The 18,204-nt window shown below is 52.8% G+C and overlaps 1 protein-coding gene and 1 long non-coding RNA gene across 4 annotated transcripts; one reads left to right on the top strand and one right to left on the bottom strand.

Annotated features, from left to right (window-relative positions):
• Nucleotides 1-642: 642 nt before the first annotated feature.
• Nucleotides 643-3,913, bottom strand: S100A10 (S100 calcium binding protein A10; the record flags this gene model as incomplete). Its single annotated transcript, NM_001082163.1, is given in 2 exon segments — nucleotides 643-802; nucleotides 3,782-3,913. Coding segments are annotated over 2 exon segments (292 nt in total), but the record flags the coding sequence as incomplete, so codon positions are not given.
• A 7,249-nt stretch (nucleotides 3,914-11,162) lies between these two features.
• LOC108177673 (uncharacterized) lies at nucleotides 11,163-17,640 on the top strand. Of its 3 annotated transcripts, none has more exons than XR_016210610.1 (3): nucleotides 11,163-11,405; nucleotides 11,956-12,582; nucleotides 17,406-17,640. It is a non-coding gene; the product is annotated as an uncharacterized LOC108177673 (long non-coding RNA). The 3 variants fall into 3 exon arrangements; XR_016210611.1 differs by lacking the exon at nucleotides 17,406-17,640 and adding an exon at nucleotides 12,937-13,095; XR_001794436.4 differs by lacking the exon at nucleotides 17,406-17,640 and having other exon boundaries at nucleotides 11,956-12,890.
• The last annotated feature ends 564 nt before the right edge of the window (nucleotides 17,641-18,204 follow it).

Raw genomic sequence — 18,204 nt, 5'->3', positions numbered from 1 at the left:
ATATTTATCTCATGAAGGCTCCAGCACCAGCACTTCATATGCAACAAAAAGACTACTCCTCCAAATGTAAGTCATGCCCAGCACATTTCCCGACATCCAGAGTTGTTGGTGATGCGGTTACCTTGGACCGGTTCTCTTCTGGACTGAGCTTTGGAGAAACTCTGCCCTGAAAAATGGGATCACACGCCTCGGGCTGGAAAAGCTCACTGGGTCAGACCGACCCTGGGCATTATGAAAGCAAACTATATTCTCACAGAGCCTCCTCCTAATCCTTCCATGTTACCACTTCTGTGGCAAGAGCGCGTGTGGCTGTGTGTTGGCTGCCCAAGGGCCCAAGAAGCAGGAACAAGCATTTCCGAAGAAGCAAAAGATATTCTGTCCCAAGTGTAGCACTAAAAAAAAAGAACTTTATTTATCGAGGGCAAGAGGAGGATGCAAACAATACAAAACTCAGAAGCTTATCTGGCATTTGATCAACTTTTCTTTCTCTGTCAAACGGGAGTTGGTTTGCACTTGGGCATTTTCTAAGGGTCCCGCTCTGCTCACGGAATCCTTGTAGGAGGGGTCGCTGTGGGGCAGGCTCTTCAAGGGACCCTCTGGGAGGACTGTAGTCGGGGCAGGGGGCGTCCCTCCAGGCTGCCTACTTCTTTCCCTTCTGCTTCATGTGCACTACAAAATAGTCATTGCATGCAATGGTGAGGCCGGCAATGAGGGAGAAGAAGCTCTGGAACCCCACTTTGCCGTCTCGGCACTGGTCTAGGTCCTTCATTATTTTGTCCACAGCCAGGGGGTCTTTTTGATTCTGAGAAAAGAAAAAAGAAAAAGAAAAAAAAAGGCAAGAAATATCAGTTGATGGTTGCAGCAAGGAGCTCACTTGATTTGCACTGCTGACGACCACACAGACAATCTCTGTTATTTGGGCTCTTGTCTTAGTCAGGGGTGGGGAACCTTTATTCTGTCAAGGGCCATTTGGATATTTACACCATTATTCATGAGCTGTACAAGATTATGGCCTTAATTAGGCTGCTATAGATTTATTCAATTTCTAGTTCCGCCTGAGGTTGCCTTGGCAAAGCCAGGACAAATGATTTTGTGGGCCTTATATGCCCTGCGGGCTGGACATTCCCTGCCTCCGCCTCAGCAGGTGCTAAGCAACCTCTGGAGGTTGTGTAAACACATTTTTTTAATTTTTATTTTTTGGCTTCGGGAGAGCATTTTAATAAATTCGTAATTAGAGTCTAACAACCACCTAAACCCCTCATTTTATGTTTAAACTTAGATTCTCTTAATAAACCTGTATTCCTGATGGCATGGTCAGCCTTCACAAAGGAATGCTCACAGATCTCACAGGCTCAGTTAAGGAGTGCGTTTCAGATCATTGTCCCATGGACTTTGAGAAGGAGCACATGAAGCCACGGGGCATTGTAGTTTGGGTGAAGTTAGACAGACAGCTCTAGTTTCTTTTTAGTACAGCTGATGCCAAGCCAGTGAGACCAAGCCAGCATCACACTGCTTAATGGGTCTTTGGGCATCACTAGGAGTTGAGGTGGGATGGAGTCTTGCTAGGACCCTCCCCAACCTTTGAGGTGGTGAAGGCCCTGCCATCCTACCCTCTCTGCCTGATGTTGTACACTGGGCCAGCTTCGAAAGGAACGTGTGTGGTGGAGTTGGAAACTCCCCGTGACTCCCAATGCCTGGTGTGGATGTGAGGGGCAGAGACGAGCCGGTGGCACCTCCTCTGCTTTCACCGTGCTTCGTGGGCATTGGCTGGATCACTCCTTTCTGCCAGGATACTCGTTAGATAGGGGATGCAGTTGGTCCTACAGGGTCCAGGCCGTGACCCTGAGAGGGAAGCAGGCCTGTTAGGGGTTGTTAAAGGGCTCAGGGGAAGTACTGAATGCGTTCCAGCAACTATGCACGAGGGCACTTCAAAAAGTTCACAGAAAATACAAAGTAAGAAAATGACTATGCATGGTTTTCAGAACTTTTTGCACCGTGAGTTAACTCCATTATCCACGAGGTTTTTGAAGTTCCCTCCAAGGCGAGTGAGGGAAGTGACACTCAGGGTTTCAAGGGTGCTGGACATTTCTAAGTCACACTCGGAATCCCTTCCTGGAGGGCAGCAGCGTTTCCTGCACAAGGACAAACTCCCACGCCACCCAGTCAACGAAAGCCCCTGCGGGCTGCTCTGGCGGTGGAGTGTGTGTGTGTGTGTGTGTGTGTCAGCTAATTCTGGCCTCGCCCCCGGCTTCCTGGCTGTGGTCAGAATGAGCGAGAGATCGACTTTAGAAACAAAGATGTGCCTGCAGTTATGACCCTGTGCCAGGAATAAAGCACCCCGCCACGCCCAGGGCTCCGTGCTACATATATCTGTTTTTCAGGCCACAAAGCCCATGAAGAAGGAGGGGACTGTTGCGAGGGGGCATTCACCCTGGCTTCTAATTTCTACAACAATACGTTTGACGAGTGTGCGGTATACCCCGAATGCCTTTGTGTGACAGGCAGTCTTACAAGGAGCACGGTTTGTCCTTGTATTTTCTGCTTGCCTGGAGGGGGTCACAGGAAGTAAAGGCAGCCTCGTGGACTATCACGTCCATCCAGCCCTCTCGTTTGACAGAGCGGGGCACTGAGCTCCAGAGAGCTAAAGCAAGCCGCCCACGCGAGTCCGGGCAGACAAGCCCCTCTGACTCCTGGCCTGGACCAGCTCATTCTGGGATAGCACCGTGGTAACTGCAGCTGAGACCAGGTTAGGCTGTTGACAGCTGCTTAGTTAACGGACATTGATGATAGGGAAGTTGCAGTTGGGGTACTACAACCCCCCACCTCCGTGTGCTGACACAGGAGTCAAGGGCTTGGCTGATGCGATATTTACCAGGCACAAGACCCTGTCTTTGAGCGTGACCCCGTCTTTTAGCGTACTGCCCCTCACCCTCAGGGGCTCATGCATTATTCAACTCCCAGCACTGCCACAGCCCTCTAAGTGACTGTGATTGTAGCAGAGAAAGCAGGGCTTGCATTTCAATCTCCTACTTTGTCCAGCAATGTTTCGCCCTGGCTGAACTGATGTCAACAACCAGCTGTCGAGGGCCTACAACCTCAAAGGACAACTGTGCCTCGTGCATCTGCAGGTGACACGTCTGCACTGCGGGCAGTGTTCTCGTCTCCAGGGGTCCCTCAGTCTGTCAAAGGTGTGGCATGAACTCCACCCATGCTCCTGTGTGCTCCAGTATTTTCAATGTGAAAAGCAGTTATTTCTGGAGTGACATGTGTGCGGCTCTTATTCAGCGCATGATCTGACACCATTCCTTTATGGGAAGAAGAAAATCCTTTGGTGTGAAGGGATTTTCTAAGGGGGATTCAAATTGCTCAAAATGCAATGTGATCGGTGTGTGGTACCTCCAAGGCCAGGTTTCTAGACCTGAGAGTGGCCACTCCTGGTTGACCACTCTGGTGAACACCTGCCTGCCCCGGCTCTGTCCCCCACGTGGACTCAGGGATGCAGATCACTCCAGATGGAACCCGGGGTCCTTTGTGTGTGGCCTTCCTCCACCTGCCGACGGCAAGCTCCTCACAGGAAGGGGCTGAGACTTCTTCACTTTCTGCTTCCCCTTGAGTACCTGACACACTGTGGGCGCTGGATGCTGTTCAGTAACCAGCTGAATGCAAACACCTTTCCAGGAGTGACTTTGACAGGGAAGGGACGGAGGGAGGGGGGAAACGGAACCAGCTCTGGACGCGCTGGTTTTTATGGCTGCTTCTCTCTGCACCTTTCCAGACTTACTTCCAAAAATCCAGGGAACTCCTTTTCCATGAGGACGCGCAGGTCTTCCTTCGTTAAGTAGCCTTTATCCCCAGCAAATTTGTGAAATGTAAACATCATGGTTTCCATGGCATGCTCCATCTGAGATGGCATCTTGGCGAGGTCTGTTGGAACCTGGTAAGGGTGTGAAGTTAAAGGATTTACATCCGCACTCAAGCCACAGGTACTGCCAGTCTGTGCAGGATAACTGGAGGGAGGGGGATTAGATCACCCGCTTGCTCCTTGCTGGCTGTAAAACTCAATGGCGCACGGCCGGCGCCACGGCTCACTAGGCTAATCCTCCGCCTGCGGCGCTGGCACCCTGGGTTCTAGTCCCGGTTGGGGTGCCGGATTCTGTCCTGGTTGCTCCTCTTCCAGTCCAGCTCTCTGCTGTGGCCTGGGAGTGCAGTGGAGGATGGCCCAAGTCTTTGGGCCCTGCACCCACATGGGAGACCAGGATAAGCACCTGGCTCCTGGCTTCGGATAGGCATAGCGGCCACTTGTGGGGGTGAACCAGCAGAATGAAGACCTTTCTCACTGTCTTTATTTCTCACTAACTCTGCCTGTCAAAAAACAAAAACAAAAACAAAACCTCCATGACACTCAGCACGGTTCACCCCAGGTTTGCAGTCTCTCAGGTGGAAGTAGGCACCTCAGCACTGGTGCTCCAAGTGAGGGATTTGCCTGCACGAGTCGCCTAATCAAGGATAAAAACGCTCATCATTTAGAAAAGCAACATGAGTGTCTCTCTTTCAACTGATAAAGCACTTACGGAAAGAACAGCTATTTCATCATTTCCCTTGTTGCTGATAAATGAGATTATTGGATATGGCTGAATACCAACAAGCCATGCAGTCAAGACGGTTAATATGAAAACTTCAACCCTCCAGGCTTAACTTGGTAAATTGGTTCAGTTTGATTCTATGGTTTAGAAATCTGCTGAGTTTTTCTGCTAAGTATGTTTTCTTTTCTGAAGTTCTGAACTTGCTCATTGCAGTAGACACCTGCAACTAGGCAGGAAAATGCAGTTGCGCAACCGGAAGTCCAGGATCTAGTTCACTTGAGAAGGGACAGGTTACAGTGTATCCTGACTCCTTTGGTGGCCTGATGTGTTTTTGGTAACAGTGCACAGAAGATCTGCTTTCATAGTCTGGGGTGTGGTGGGAGAACAAGAGCTTTCTCTCACTAAGAGTTTAATAAGAGAGGAAAGGAAACATGCCAGATCACCAGTTTCAGCTATGAGGAGCTGGGGGCAAACGTCTCATTAAGACCTAGTACCTGGTACTTACAAGCACTCACTGAATTTTGGTTTAATTGGAGGAATGCTTTGGGCAAAGCACTTTGGCTGCTCTCACCTAAGATAGATAGAAAAGAAGTGAACCTGAATGAGGATTATAACACATACACACACACGCACACACACACCCCACAAGACTAGGTTTTGAGAACAGTTGACGGAGAGGCTTGCAGCTGCCCCTGCTGAGAAATGTCTTGGTATGGGTCCTGCTCCCGACAGTCACCTGCTCGACACAGAGCCCTAAGTGCTATCTTTTACAGAGGAGAAGGTGGGGTTGGTGAATACGAGAACTCAGCAAACTCTCTTAAGAACTGTAAATTCTACTCCCTGCGTCTGGGAGCCAGCATGCCAAAGAACGCTACTCGAGAGGCTGCTAGGAACCAGAACCGGTCATGATTCATCTGGAAGGCAGTTCTCTTGGAGAGAACTGCAAACAGACGCTCCAAGGTCTGCTGCGAAATGAATTTTAGGGCAACCGCACCCTTTTCTCTCTCTTACATTGTTGGATCTGGCTCATCCCCTGCTCCCCATATGGGTTTCAGATGGCCATGGGCTTACGCGGAGTCTGCCTTGCTGGGACTGGCTCTGAAGCCGGGCAACTTAAGAGAAGTGAACAGAGACGCTTACGGGAGAAGGACTGGGGTCCCACCCCAGTTCTTAAATAACTCTGGAAAAGAATCAGACACCACAGAGGTTTAAAAATACCTGTGCCCAAGCTCAGAGCAGCAGGTCACTTCATGACCTATTCCCAGAGATGCCACAAACTGGTCCTGGGTGGGGACACCTCGTTCACTTTCTTTACAGCACAGAGCAGAAGGAAAGTGCACTGTGGGGCCAGGGAAGCCAGATGGGGAACGGAACAGGACGAGGACCCCCTACAACAGGAAATGGGATGAAATCCATGCACAGTTCTGCATAATACACCTGTCATGAGTTTTCTCAAGACTCCTCGTATGTACAGATTTCAAAATATTTTGCACCAGAATTAACTTTTACTTCTTAAATTTTAATAAATTTACGTGAGGGAGAGAGAGTGCACATGAGAGAGAGAGAGCACCATTTTGGGACAGTTCTCATATGCTGGTTCACTCCTCAAAATGCCCGCAACAGCTGGCTGGGCCAGCCTGAAGCTGGGAGCTGAGAATTCAATCCAGGTGTCCCACGGGGGTGGCAGGGACCCACGTACTTGAGCTGCTTCCCAGGGTCTATGTTGGCAGAAAGCTGGAATCAGGAGCTGGAGCCTGGTATGCACCCCAGGCACTCTGATATGGCGCACAGGCCAAACACCTGCCCCTAAACCTGCCTTCTAATTTCATTCTCCATGAGCGTTTTGCAGTACTCTTGTCCAGGTTTGTCCCAGCCCGCTGTGGACAATGTCCTGCAAGACAGCGAGGTTGCTCGCCCTACCCGTGCGAGCACTCAAGCCCCAGGTCCCTCCAGTCCCACCCCACGCTTTGCCCACACTCATGAAGTGATGGGGCGTTCTTTCCTCTCCAAAGCAGCACCCCGCCCCTCTGAGTCCTCCGGTGCTCGGTGCTCCGCTTGCCCCAACTGCGTTATCCAGGGAAGGCGGGGGGGGGGGGGGGGGGTTGGGTGTGGGAGGTGGGGTGGTGGGGGCAGCTGATTTCCTGCGCGGGAGAACAGCAGGGCCGGGGCTGGCCAGCAGGTGAAGGCAGTCTTAAAGACCTGAGACGTCCTCCCCGAGGGCAATGACCGCGATAAGCAAGGAACTCTGCACGCTGGTTTTAAATACAGAGGAGGAGGGGGAACATTGCGACTGCAACCCTGTGCTCTGGGTTAGAGGCGGGGTCACGTGGTTCTTTTCCAGGTGCAGCGGTCGCCCTTCTGGGCCCGGGCTTGCCCACTCTCCGGGTCGGAGCTTGCTCTCCCTTCTAGGGCGGGGCGGACTGAAGCACTGACGATTGGCTCCTGAAGCCGGAGTTCCTGGGGAACTCAAAGCTGCCATTTCCCGCTCCTGCTCCCCCTGGCTGGACACACTTCGGTGGGAGGGTCCTGGGGCTGCGTCCTCTCCGCGCCCCCAGCAACCTGCGCCCGTCCCTGAACCACTCAGGGGCCTTCAACTGCTGGCCTGTCTTCGACCACTACATAACTGTTACTCGAATGGATGAATCCAACAATGCCCCTGGCGGTGGCTGAAGGGCAGGTGTGACCACCAAGGCCTGGAGGAAAACCTCGCAGATCAGAGTTCAGCAGGAGGACAGGAATGCGGGGCCAGCAAAAGGGCCCCAAATGGGCTTGCCTGTGAACAGCAGAATACAGAGCAGAGCACATTCCTTTCGCAAAGAAAAAAAAATTCGTGTCCTGCCAAACAGGTCTGGCCAGACTCTGCCAAGGCTCCCCTCCTTCTCGCAGGCTTGCTGTTCTCGGGTTTTCATTCATCCCCTCTGCAACTTCAGGCTTCTCTCGCTAGCGCTGCCCTCTCAGCGGTGGGGAGGCGATGCCTGTGCCATCCACCCTGGCTTCCTTCATTTTCATTCTGATGTCAGTACGCGCGTCAGTGCCCTTGTCTGCCTGGGAAACAGGTCTTACAGGGGCCGCTGGCAAGTCCAGTCTCTCTCTGGGTAATTTTCTCTACAGAAAACAATTCAGGACTCCCTAAATCTACTTCTTGTGGTAGGAACTCAATTTTCCATTCTGGGTTCTCCTACACTGAGAGCGTACTTTGCAAGCCTTGGGAATGGTGGTGAGCAAGTGGGAATCCAACGCCTCTGCTAGCCTTTGAGGAGTTCACCAGCTAAAGGAATACTATGTAAAGATATCTCCTGAATTCTAGTTATTTGTGTTTCTGTGTCTTCCCCTCACTCCATTGTGGGCTCCTTGGGTGGGGCCTCAATTGCCAGGGCCAGCCCTCATACAGCCTGCTCAATGAGCAAGAATGCAACTGAGCATCATGCAATTTCGGTCACCTAGGCATAGCAGAGAGGCAGGAGGCCTCCTTAGCAAAGTGTCTGCTCCAGAGTGATCCCAAACGTTCGCTCTGGCCCTCAGCCTGGATGCAGGCGTCTCTTCCAAGAGGGCTCTTCTAAAGAGCCTCAAGTGGCCTGGCCCTCTGCATCTCATCCACACGGCAGTGTTCTCACAGCCCACCCAGAATACAGCTGGCAAGATGTCAGCCCAGCAACGCTGCTGTCCCAGAGCCTGTGCGCTTCCCTTCCCATCCCTTCGGGGATTCAACTGAACCCAGAAGGCAGTGTTGAATTTGAATCCTAAGAGAATTCAGGAAAAAAATGAGTGAAGGCGATGGATCTGGACCCCAGCTGCCTCGGCCTCCTTTCACTCTGTGAAACCTGCTCTCTGAAGAGCGGGGCAGCCAAGCAAAGTTTCAGATGCACGTCCACGGAGGAAAGAACTGAGAAATCTCCTCTAACCAAGTACATCCATTTTTCCTTGAAGAATTGCCAGGCACCAGCCTCGATCAGCCCACAACAGCTGTTGTGCAATTGCTATTACATCCTTTGGTGAGCGGTGGGCTATTGCTTGGGGTACCCACATCCCATATCTGAGTCCTGGCTACTCTGCTTCTGATCTAGCTTCCTGCTAATGGGCTTGGCAGGCAGTGGATGATGGCTGAGGTGCTTGGGCCTGTGCCACCCATGTGGGAAACCCTGATGGAATTCCTGGCTTCAGCCTGGCTAAGCCCTGGCTATTACAAGTGTTTGAGGAGTGAACCTGTGGATGGACTCTCTCTCTGGTTCTCTCCCTCTCTCTCTGTCATTCTGCCTTTCAAATACATAAGTAGATAAATCTTAAAAAATCCTTTGTGTGTGTGTGGGTAGGTAGGTGGTAGTTATTTAGCGAAGGGATATAGGAAATGCTAAAAATTGTTTAAAATAAGTACATTCTTTCCTTTAGCTTTTGGTGTGATATTCCCAAATTGTTGAGTCTCCAGGAAAACGAGAAATTTAAGAAAGGTCCTAAAATTTGAGCCCAGCTTTCCTTGCACACTTCATACATCACAGCCCTGAAAGAATGCCATTGTTTCCCTCAACTGTACGCTTTAAAAGACGGGACTGTGTCCAGGGACATAGCAATCGGGCAGTGCTCTACAAAAGTCGCATTTGTTGGATCTGTCAGTGGGAAGGAGGCGAGCACCCAGCCTCAGCTTCACCCAGCCCACGGCCTGACCTCACCAGAGTGGCTGTCAGAGGCTGGCCATGGGAGGAACAGGGGTTCTCATGGATGCAGGGGAAAACAGGAGAGCATCCAACAAGGGCTGTATGCCCAGTGGACCAAGAACTCCAGAGGCACTGAAGTGAGACACTCACGGGTGGATGGAGGACCTCCACGAAGAGACTACCCTCTGGCTGCCAGGAACACACACGCCACTCACACAGACGCCAGATAGCAGCCTGTGGGGGCAGGGCTGATGCGGAACTCAAGGCCTGCCCCAACCCCTGGCATTATTTTTTGCAATTCGAAGGCAAAGATCACTCACGCGGTATTTGCATGTAGCTGGCTTCACCTGACCAGCCGCATAGAAAAATCCACTCCTGGAGGCTGAAACTCAGGCTTCAAGGGTAAAAATTCTGGGACAACTCCTAACCTCTTAATGCGAGTAGCTGCCACCCAGGGAAAGCAGAGGCGGGCCGCCTGGCGGCACTGGGCCAACCACTGCCGGGTGACCCAGCAGCGGGCTGCAGGTGGCCCTGCCCATCTAATTACTGCCCTCCCGTGTGTTTAGTCAAGAATCCCCTCCCCCAGACCAGTAGTGACTCACTTCCTTTTGGAAAATGCCCTCCACGATGGCACAGTTCCCTCTTCTCCTTCAGGGAGTGCTCTGCCCAAACCATCCGCAGACAGCATCCGCAAGGGCAGGGCCACACCCACATGGTCTCACCGCTGAGTAATGGGGCTCGGTGCCCAAGGAGACTCCAGCCTGGAGCCCGCTGCGCGGTCCCCACCCTGCAGAGCGCTTCCCGCTCCCCTGGGGTGGGGTGGGGGGAGTGGACAGGGGTGGGTGGGTTTCCTGTATTCCAGAGCCGGTCTGGGGCTCTGCGGAGCCAGGCTGGGGCCGCACCACCCTTCACCCAGCTCGGCTGAGTCTCTGGTTTCCGTTTGGCAGAGCGCGACCGAGCTGGCTACCGCAGTGCTCGGAGCTGGAAGAAGCGCCGTGGCTCTGAGCCAGGTACCAACGGCACGTCTGTCTGTCCACCACCTGCGGCCAAATTAATCTGGGAGTGGGACAGCCTGCTCTCCCTTCCTTCCCGTCTCTTTCTGGGCTCACCTATCTAAGAAGATAGCAAGAAGGGAACTCCATGTAGTCTGCCCCGTGCCTGCCCCAGCCTCTCCGTTCCAACCCCCAGCAACACTGATTTATCAGGGAAGCAGAGATCCCTGTTCTCTCCGCAGGACGACCCTTGCCGTCGGGCTGGCAAACAGGAAGGCCGGCCGCAGCACAGGGGCAGGCGAGGGGCGGGGAAGGGTTTCCCTCAGGAAGGGAATCCTCCAGCTGCCCAGCCCGCCGGGAGGAGGCCCCGAACAGCGGGACGGAGCTCAACCCGCAGCCGAAACCCACACCGACACTCGCCCGCCAGAACAGGGGCGAGAAGCGGAGTTGAGATAACTCGGGAGACTAGTGGGAAAGCAGGAAAAGTGGAAGCAGAGAGCGGGACACACAAGGGAGGAGGTCGGAGGTCCGGGATCCCCAACACCGAGGTCCCGCGGTAAAGCGCAAGCACCCCCTCCTCCCGCGCCCACACCCTCGCCTGGGTGTGGCGCGCAGCCGAGCGCGGAGAAGCGGATCCCCACCGCCGCTCCCCAGCACAAGCCCCCCATCGTGCCCGGACTCCCCGCGCCGCCACTTGGGGGGCTCCCCTGGGGGCCACATCCGGGCTGGCGACGGCCCGGGAGGGGCGGGCGCGCGGCGCCGAGCGGGACTCACCTGGGCCGGGAGCCGCGGCGGGGAAGCTGGGCGAGCTGGGTCGCGGGCGGTGAGGGGAGCCGCGGGCTAGGCGCCTTTGTACGTGGGCCGGGCGCCGGGGGGGGCGGAGGCGCGGGGCCCGCGCGCGAGCGGGAGGAGCCTGGGCTGGCGGTCGGTGTCTCCTCCTCCTCTTCCTGCCCCCCCACCCCGTCCCACCTCCCGACACACCCGCAGGGTGCACACTCACACCCGCGGCACACACACACGCCTCTGCTCGGTCTGCAGCGCGCCTCGCCGCGGCCTCCCTGCCCCCAGAGAGAGAGGGCCCTGGCGTGAACCTTGCAGTAGGAATGCGCCTACTCTGGAGTGTTTCAGGACATCCCCGCCCTGGGCCCTGCCCTTCCTTTCGGGTTTGAGTTTAGAAGGCGGTGAGTGGAAGTCAGAGCCTGCAGTCCCTCTGCGGGTGGGGCACGCTGGCTCCGCACCGGAGGGAACCTTCGGGTCTGGGAATTGCTTTCCGAATGTTGCTGTAGCCAGGAGCGCGGGCAGTGCTGTAGCTGATGGCACTCGGCCCTGGCCGTTCTGATCAGGCCTGGGGTCTCCGGCGCCCGCCCGCCCGCGGGTGCTGTTTGGCTTGCCTGCTGCAGAGGCGGTTCAATCCCTGTTGTTGAACAAGGGCGGGATTCACTCGCCCCTCCTGGTGTGTGGCTTCGCTTGTTGAACAGTGGGGTTTCGGTTGTGGTTGGTATTGCCAGCCACCTAAGTTTCCAAGCCTCCTTTTTGCTGCTTGACTGGGCTTGCTTGGGCCTGAAAGTTCTTCAGGAGAAATTTCTAGAAAGAATTTAGAGAAAACCTAAGTGTTTCCTAGCAGTGACCCCCATTTATTTTAATTATCCCTTAGGGTTCCATGCTAACTACTGGCAGCTGTTGGTGGAAAAGAGCTTGGTCCCAAATCCTGGGTTTTTTCTTTGTTCCCAGGGGAAGTTCTGGGAGGAGTGAGTGATCTGAGAGGAATGAACCAGGTCGGGGAATCCTCCAAGCGACGCCACGTGACTCATCTTGGCTGCTGTCAGAAACACCCAGCTTGGTTTGGAGCCCTCACTGCCCCTGTGTTCCGGCAACCTTAGTGCTGACTCCTCATGGGCAGCTCAGCAAGATGCTCCCGAATGCTGCTCCCCAGGCCCCAGGTCACAGCCACCAGTCCCTGAATTTGGAATGAGAATGACTAAGTTTGTATACTCCTGTTCATTTGGTTTCTTCATTTGGTCCACAAACCTTTAGGAATACTCAGTCTATTTCAGGCTATGGGGATTCAGCAGTTAAAGAATCAGTGCTGGGGTTGGTGTTGTAGCACAGATTAAACCAAGGCCTGCAGTGCTCGTGTCTCATAAGAACGCTGGTTGGAGTCCCAGCTGCCCCGCTTCCCAGACAGCTCCCTGCCAACGCACCTGGGAAAGCAACAGAAGATGGCCCAAGTGCTCCATGTGGGAGACCTGGAAGAAGCTCCTGGCTCCTGGCTTTGGCCAGTCCTAGTCATTGCAGCCATTTGGGAGTGTGAACCAGCAGATGGAAGATCTCTCTGTCTCTCTAACTCTGCCTTTCAAAGTAAGTAAATAAATAAATCTTTAAGAAAAAAGAAAATCAGTCTCTCCCTTCAAAGAGCCCCAGGTAAAATCCCGTGTGATTAGTGAGTGGCGGAGGATCCTGTCAGTGCTAGAATGTTGAGGAGGGGCTTCCAGGTCCCTTTGGACAGATCACAGAATGATTTCTGGAAAAGGCAACGTTTGCTAGAAATTTAAAAACTAACAGTTATTGTGACATTTCAACCTATAAATTCTTATGATCTGATTGTAGAAGGCTTGGACAATGTAGCAGTTTCAGAAAGAAAATAAAATCATTTGTAAACGCATGAACTATTCGTTCACCCACTCTTCCTTTTCCACTCACGTCACTGTTCAGGCCTCGCTTCTGCAGCTCGCTGCTAGGACTGTGCGGACTTGGAGGCGCTGGCGGGTGCAGCTGCACAGGGGAGCTGAGTTCGGAAACACCGAGCGTGGAGGACACAGTGGGGAGGTGCTCAGCAGCATGGACACTGCCCCTGCTTCCTGTGCTTTAAAGGTTTCGTTTATTTATTTGGAAGTCAGAGTGAGAGAGAGAGAGAGAGAAAGATGTTTTCTATCCACTCGTTCACTCTCCAAATGGCTGCAACAGCCTGGGCAGGAGCCAGGAGCTTCTTCCAGGTCTCCCACAAGGGTGCAGGGACCCAAGCACTTGGGCCATCCTCCCGTGGATTCCCAGGCCATTAGCAGGGAGCTGGATAACCATATGGGATGCTGGCAGATGTTACAGGTGGCTGCTTCACCTGCTATGCCACAAGCCGGGCCCCCTCATACGGCTTCTTAACGACTGTCTGCACTGTTAGGTCCATAAAGCTCCAAGTACCTGCCATGCCTGTAGCTTCTCTCCAGGAAGAGGGGTCGCAGGCAGTTCTGACTGTGTCTCATTAACCACATGCATACGGTGGAAGTAGCTCTGCTTCTCCTGTGAGAGCTGACTGCACCAAGGGCTGGGGCCCGAGCCAGAGCGGCTTAGTGAGACGGTGTCATGGCCGGACGTGAAGGGGAAACGCGCAGAGCCGGAACGGCCATCCCATCCGAGTGGTCCGAGCCTGGGCTCCTTCCTCTTTGCCCCAGGTTCTTACACAGGATTCAAAGCGGAGGCTCACAGAGTGCACAAGTGGGAATGGGATTTATCTAAGAGAGTGAACATGATTCACGCTCCCAGGCGGAGAGCACCTGTCATGAGTGGGCTAGAGAGCTGCCTATGAGGAGAGAGAAGCTGGAGAAGGACCCCCAGGCACCGCTGAGGGCAAAGGAGGGCCTCTCCCGCTTTATCAGTGTCTTTGGACACAGCAGGTGGTACCTGACTTGAATAAAAAGCCTGGTTTAGTCTCAGCATCTGTGAAGCTTCCTGGGATTTTTTTTTTTTTTTTTTTTTTTTATGGTGCCTCCACATGGAATTTAACTTGTATGTGGTTACGATAGTGCCTCCTTCTTCCTGGTCCCAGATGAGACACAGGTGCATCCTGGGAAGACAGGTGGATTAGATTGACAGGTGAGGGGATAAAGTTACTCCGCAGAGCTGGTGGAAATTCCAGCTCACCTGTCTAACTGCCTGCCTCGTTCCCCCGCATCAAGAGGAGTGGGGGCCGGCGCCGCGGCTCACTGGGCTAATCCTCCGCCTTGCGGCGCCGGCACACTGGGTTCTAGTCCCAGTCGGGGCGCCGGATTCTGTCCCAGTTGCCCCTCTTCCAGGCCAGCTCTCTGCTGTGGCCAGGGAGTGCAGTGGAGGATGGCCCAGGTGCTTGGGCCCTGAACCCCATGGGAGACCAGGAGAAGTACCTGGCTCCTGCCATCGGATCAGCGCGGCGCGCTGGCCGCAGCATGCCGGCCACGGTGGCCATTGGAGGGTGAACCAACGGCAATGGAAGACCTTTCTCTCTGTCTCTCTCTCTCACTGCCCACTCTGCCTGTCAAAACAAAACAAAACAAAAAAACAAAAAGAAACTTATAAAAAAAGAGGAGTGGGGGTGGAGGCCTGATTCAGTGTGGCTTCTGGAATGAGGAGGAAGCAGCATTCAGGTTCGCCACCAGGTCAGAGGTGCATGTCAATGTACAAAATGCTGACATTGGAAGAGATCGTTCTACTAATGAAGCGGCACTGGGCGTTTTTCCTACTTCTCCAGCAAACCCTGGTACCCAGTGGTCCCTAACTCCGTTGGGCTGGTGGCTGCGCCACAGAGCAGGAGTTGGCTAGGGTTACATTCCTGGCCCCTGCTGCACTCAGGTTAGAACCATGTGACTGGTCAATGTGTGTCACTTGTAGGCCAAGGTAGCAAGGGGCTATTTTTCCATATTTTGCTCCCCTTGTGAAGGCTCGGGCTCCAGGGATGGACGAGACACAGCTGGAAGGAACCTGGGTCCCTGACCCATGGTGTGGAGGAAAACCACGTCCTGAGTAAGAAGATTCTCTCTGGACTAGCCACTTGGCGAGAAAGAACCCTGGAATTTGAGGGCTACATTGTTGCAACATAACCCTGATGAGCAGAATAGCATTTCTTGAGTACTGTAATTTTTGGAAGCACTTTCAAATGCATTAATTTTCGTGTATAAAATTACATATTGGACAGGCATTTGGCCTGGCAGTTGGGATGCCTATATCCTGTGTGGAGTGCTCTGGTTCAACACCTGACTCCAGCTTCCTGCTAATGTGCACCCTGCGAGGCAGCAGTGATGACTCAAGTACCTGGGATCCCACCACCCACGGGGGGCACCGGATTGGGCTCATAGCTCCTGGCTTTGGGGTGGCCCAGCCCTGGCAACTGGGCATTTTGGGAATGAACCAGCAGATTGGAGCTCCTTCTCTGTCTGTCAAATAAATAAATAAATAAATATTTTTAAAAATTCATCAGAAGGAAAAAGAAACCACACTGGTGTACTGATGGTATTTAGCCTGGTGTCACTCTTTGTGTAGAACCCTTCACAGGCTGAGCACGGGGCAAGGTGCTCACCGTGCTGGCAAGTGCACAGTTTCTCTGTTCCCTGCTGGGTAGCAGGCTGTACCCAGCACCACACAGAGACCCGTGCAGCCTTGCTCAGCATCCTATCTGCCATGCTGCCAACAGCTGAGTCATGGTTGTAGAAGCTGCGTCCGTCCATCACAGTGCCCAGTGAGTAGTCCCAGCTGTTCTCCTGGCTCCAGGTGAGGCTCACTCATCCAGAGACGTGCTCACAAAGCTTTGCTGGCAGCTCAGGAAAGGAGAGGAGGGGAGAGGAAGGAACCCAAATGTGCACCCTACATCAGGAGATACTATAATTTCTAAACACTTTCCCGTATTATTTGAGTGCTTAGATTGTAACTTTTTTTTTTTTTTTTTTGACAGGCAGAGTGGACAGTGAGAGAGAGAGACAGAGAGAGAAAGGTCTTCCTTTGCCGCTGGTTCACCCTCCAATGGCCGCCGCTGCAGCCGGCGCACCGTGCTGATCCGATGGCAGGAGCCAGGATCCAGGTGCTTTTCCTGGTCTCCCATGGGGTGCAGGGCCCAAGCACTTGGGCCATCCTCCACTGCACTCCCTGGCCATAGCAGAGAGCTGGCCTGGAAGAGGGGCAACCGGGACAGAATCCGGCGCCCCAACCGGGACTAGAACCCGGTGTGCCGGCGCCGCAAGGTGGAGGATTAGCCTATTGAGCCACGGCGCCGGCTTTTAGATTGTAACTTTTTACTGGCACAAATTATATATAAGGACTACTTTTTTTTTTTTTTTTTTTACATCTTAATTCTTTTATTTCCATTGTGAATGTCTAGATGTGGAAGGATGTAAGAGGTAAACAGAAGAGGAGTAATGCAGATTAATACAACATCCTTAGATCAATTGAGCAAATCTATTTTGAACATTCCAGAAGTTTGAAAATTATATTCTCCTTGGATGTCCTTGTATTGTCAACCATCTTGAGGAAGCCCTCAAATGTGTGACTAACTTGGTTGGACAGTTCATTTGTGTTGTGTATACATGAATTTTAATTTTAGAAATCACAGATTTACCTCACTTCTGTGAACTTTAAAGCATAACTTGGATAATTCTGAGTTCTATAAAATATGTGCTACCCCATGCTCTAGGCAGATGGTATGCTTCAGAAGCAATATCAAATTTCCTAAATTAGCCACAAATAAACTGTTGGTTTCTCAAAGCCACTTTCTGAGAATAACCAGTTTTTTTCAATCCTAGTAATACTTCTCTGATTTTCCTAGGGTCTCTCTCTCACTACAACGTGTTCATAGAAAATACTTGTCCAAAAATTATATATATTATAACCTAAGATGAAATCTATTATAGGTAAGCTTTATTAGTTCAAAAGGAACGCAAAGAAAATTTTCATTTGTATCTAAATGTCTACATTCAATGTGTGTATCTAAATTAAAGGAATATCAAAGGCCGGCGCCGCGGCTCACTAGGCTAATCCTCCGCCTTGCGGCGCCGGCACACCGGGTTCTAGTCCCGGTCGGGGCACCGGATTCTGTCCCGGTTGCCCCTCTTCCAGGCCAGCTCTCTGCTGTGGCCAGGGAGTGCAGTGGAGGATGGCTCAAGTTATAAGGACTACTTTTGACTAAGCATCTTTGCCCATGTTTTTGTTTTTGTTTTTGTTTTGGCGTTGGATCCTTAGAAGGGGATGTCTTTTTTTGTTTGTTTGCTTGTTTCTGTGGCTTGCAAAGGACAAGTAATGGGCAGGGAAAGCTTGTGCCATAGCATGGACTTGAGAATAGCCCATCTGGGACAGCGCTGTGGCGTAGTGGGTAAAGCTGCTTTCTGTGGTGCCGACATCCCATATGGGCGCCGGTTCATGTCCTGGCCTCTCCATTTCCCATCCAGCTCCCTGCTAATGTGCCTGGAAAGCAGCAGAAGATGGCCCAAGTCCTTGGGCCTGGGCACCAACATAGGAGACCCAGAAGACGCCCCTGACTCCTGGCTGTTGCCTGGCCCACTTCCAGCCATTGCAGCCATTTGGGGGGTGAACCAGCGGATGGAAGACCTCTTTCTGTCTCTTCCTATCTATGTGTAACTCTGACCTTAGAATAAATAAATAAAAATCTTTAAGCAATAAAAAGAGTAGTGCATCTACTCCAGGAATTGCCTCCAGTTCTGCACGGGGAAGGACAATGTTCCCAAGAGCCTTGCTCATCCTAGGGCACCAGAGATACTCTGCTGAGGACTTCAGAGCTCATTTCCAAGGTCCTAGGGAGCTACGGAAGGATGCTAAACAGGGAGTAAGTGACTCTCCTATTTATCAGCTGTGCCGCTCATGGCAAACCATTTCACTCCTGTGAAGCTGAGTCTCGTGTTCTGGGCTAATAGACAAGGTAGCATCATCCAATGAACATGATGGCGTCCAGCTGGGCCCAGCAGGCAGCAGGTTCTGGAGAGCAGATCTGTGTCGCTCCTGTGTCATCCCCCTCTCTGCAGAGAAGCAGGGTTTGCTAAGGAAGCCACAGACAGGGCTGCTGGGTGGCCCGCGGTCTCTGGAGTGGGTGATCTGTGGGTGCACGCCTTTGAGCAGACTTCCCTCAGGGGATGGCGGCCTGCCCTTGCTGTGCTATCTTACCTCTCGGAGCAGCAGAAGCTGAGGACTGGAGCTTCTTTAAACACAGAAGAGTGCCCAGCTTGGGCTTGG

This window comes from Oryctolagus cuniculus, chromosome 7, assembly GCF_051225735.1.
Source record: "Oryctolagus cuniculus isolate XC-2025 breed Fujian yellow rabbit chromosome 7, ASM5122573v1, whole genome shotgun sequence".
Lineage (NCBI taxonomy): Eukaryota > Metazoa > Chordata > Mammalia > Lagomorpha > Leporidae > Oryctolagus > Oryctolagus cuniculus.
Note: the sequence above shows the minus strand (reverse complement) of the source record. Positions and strands in the feature narration are given on the sequence as shown.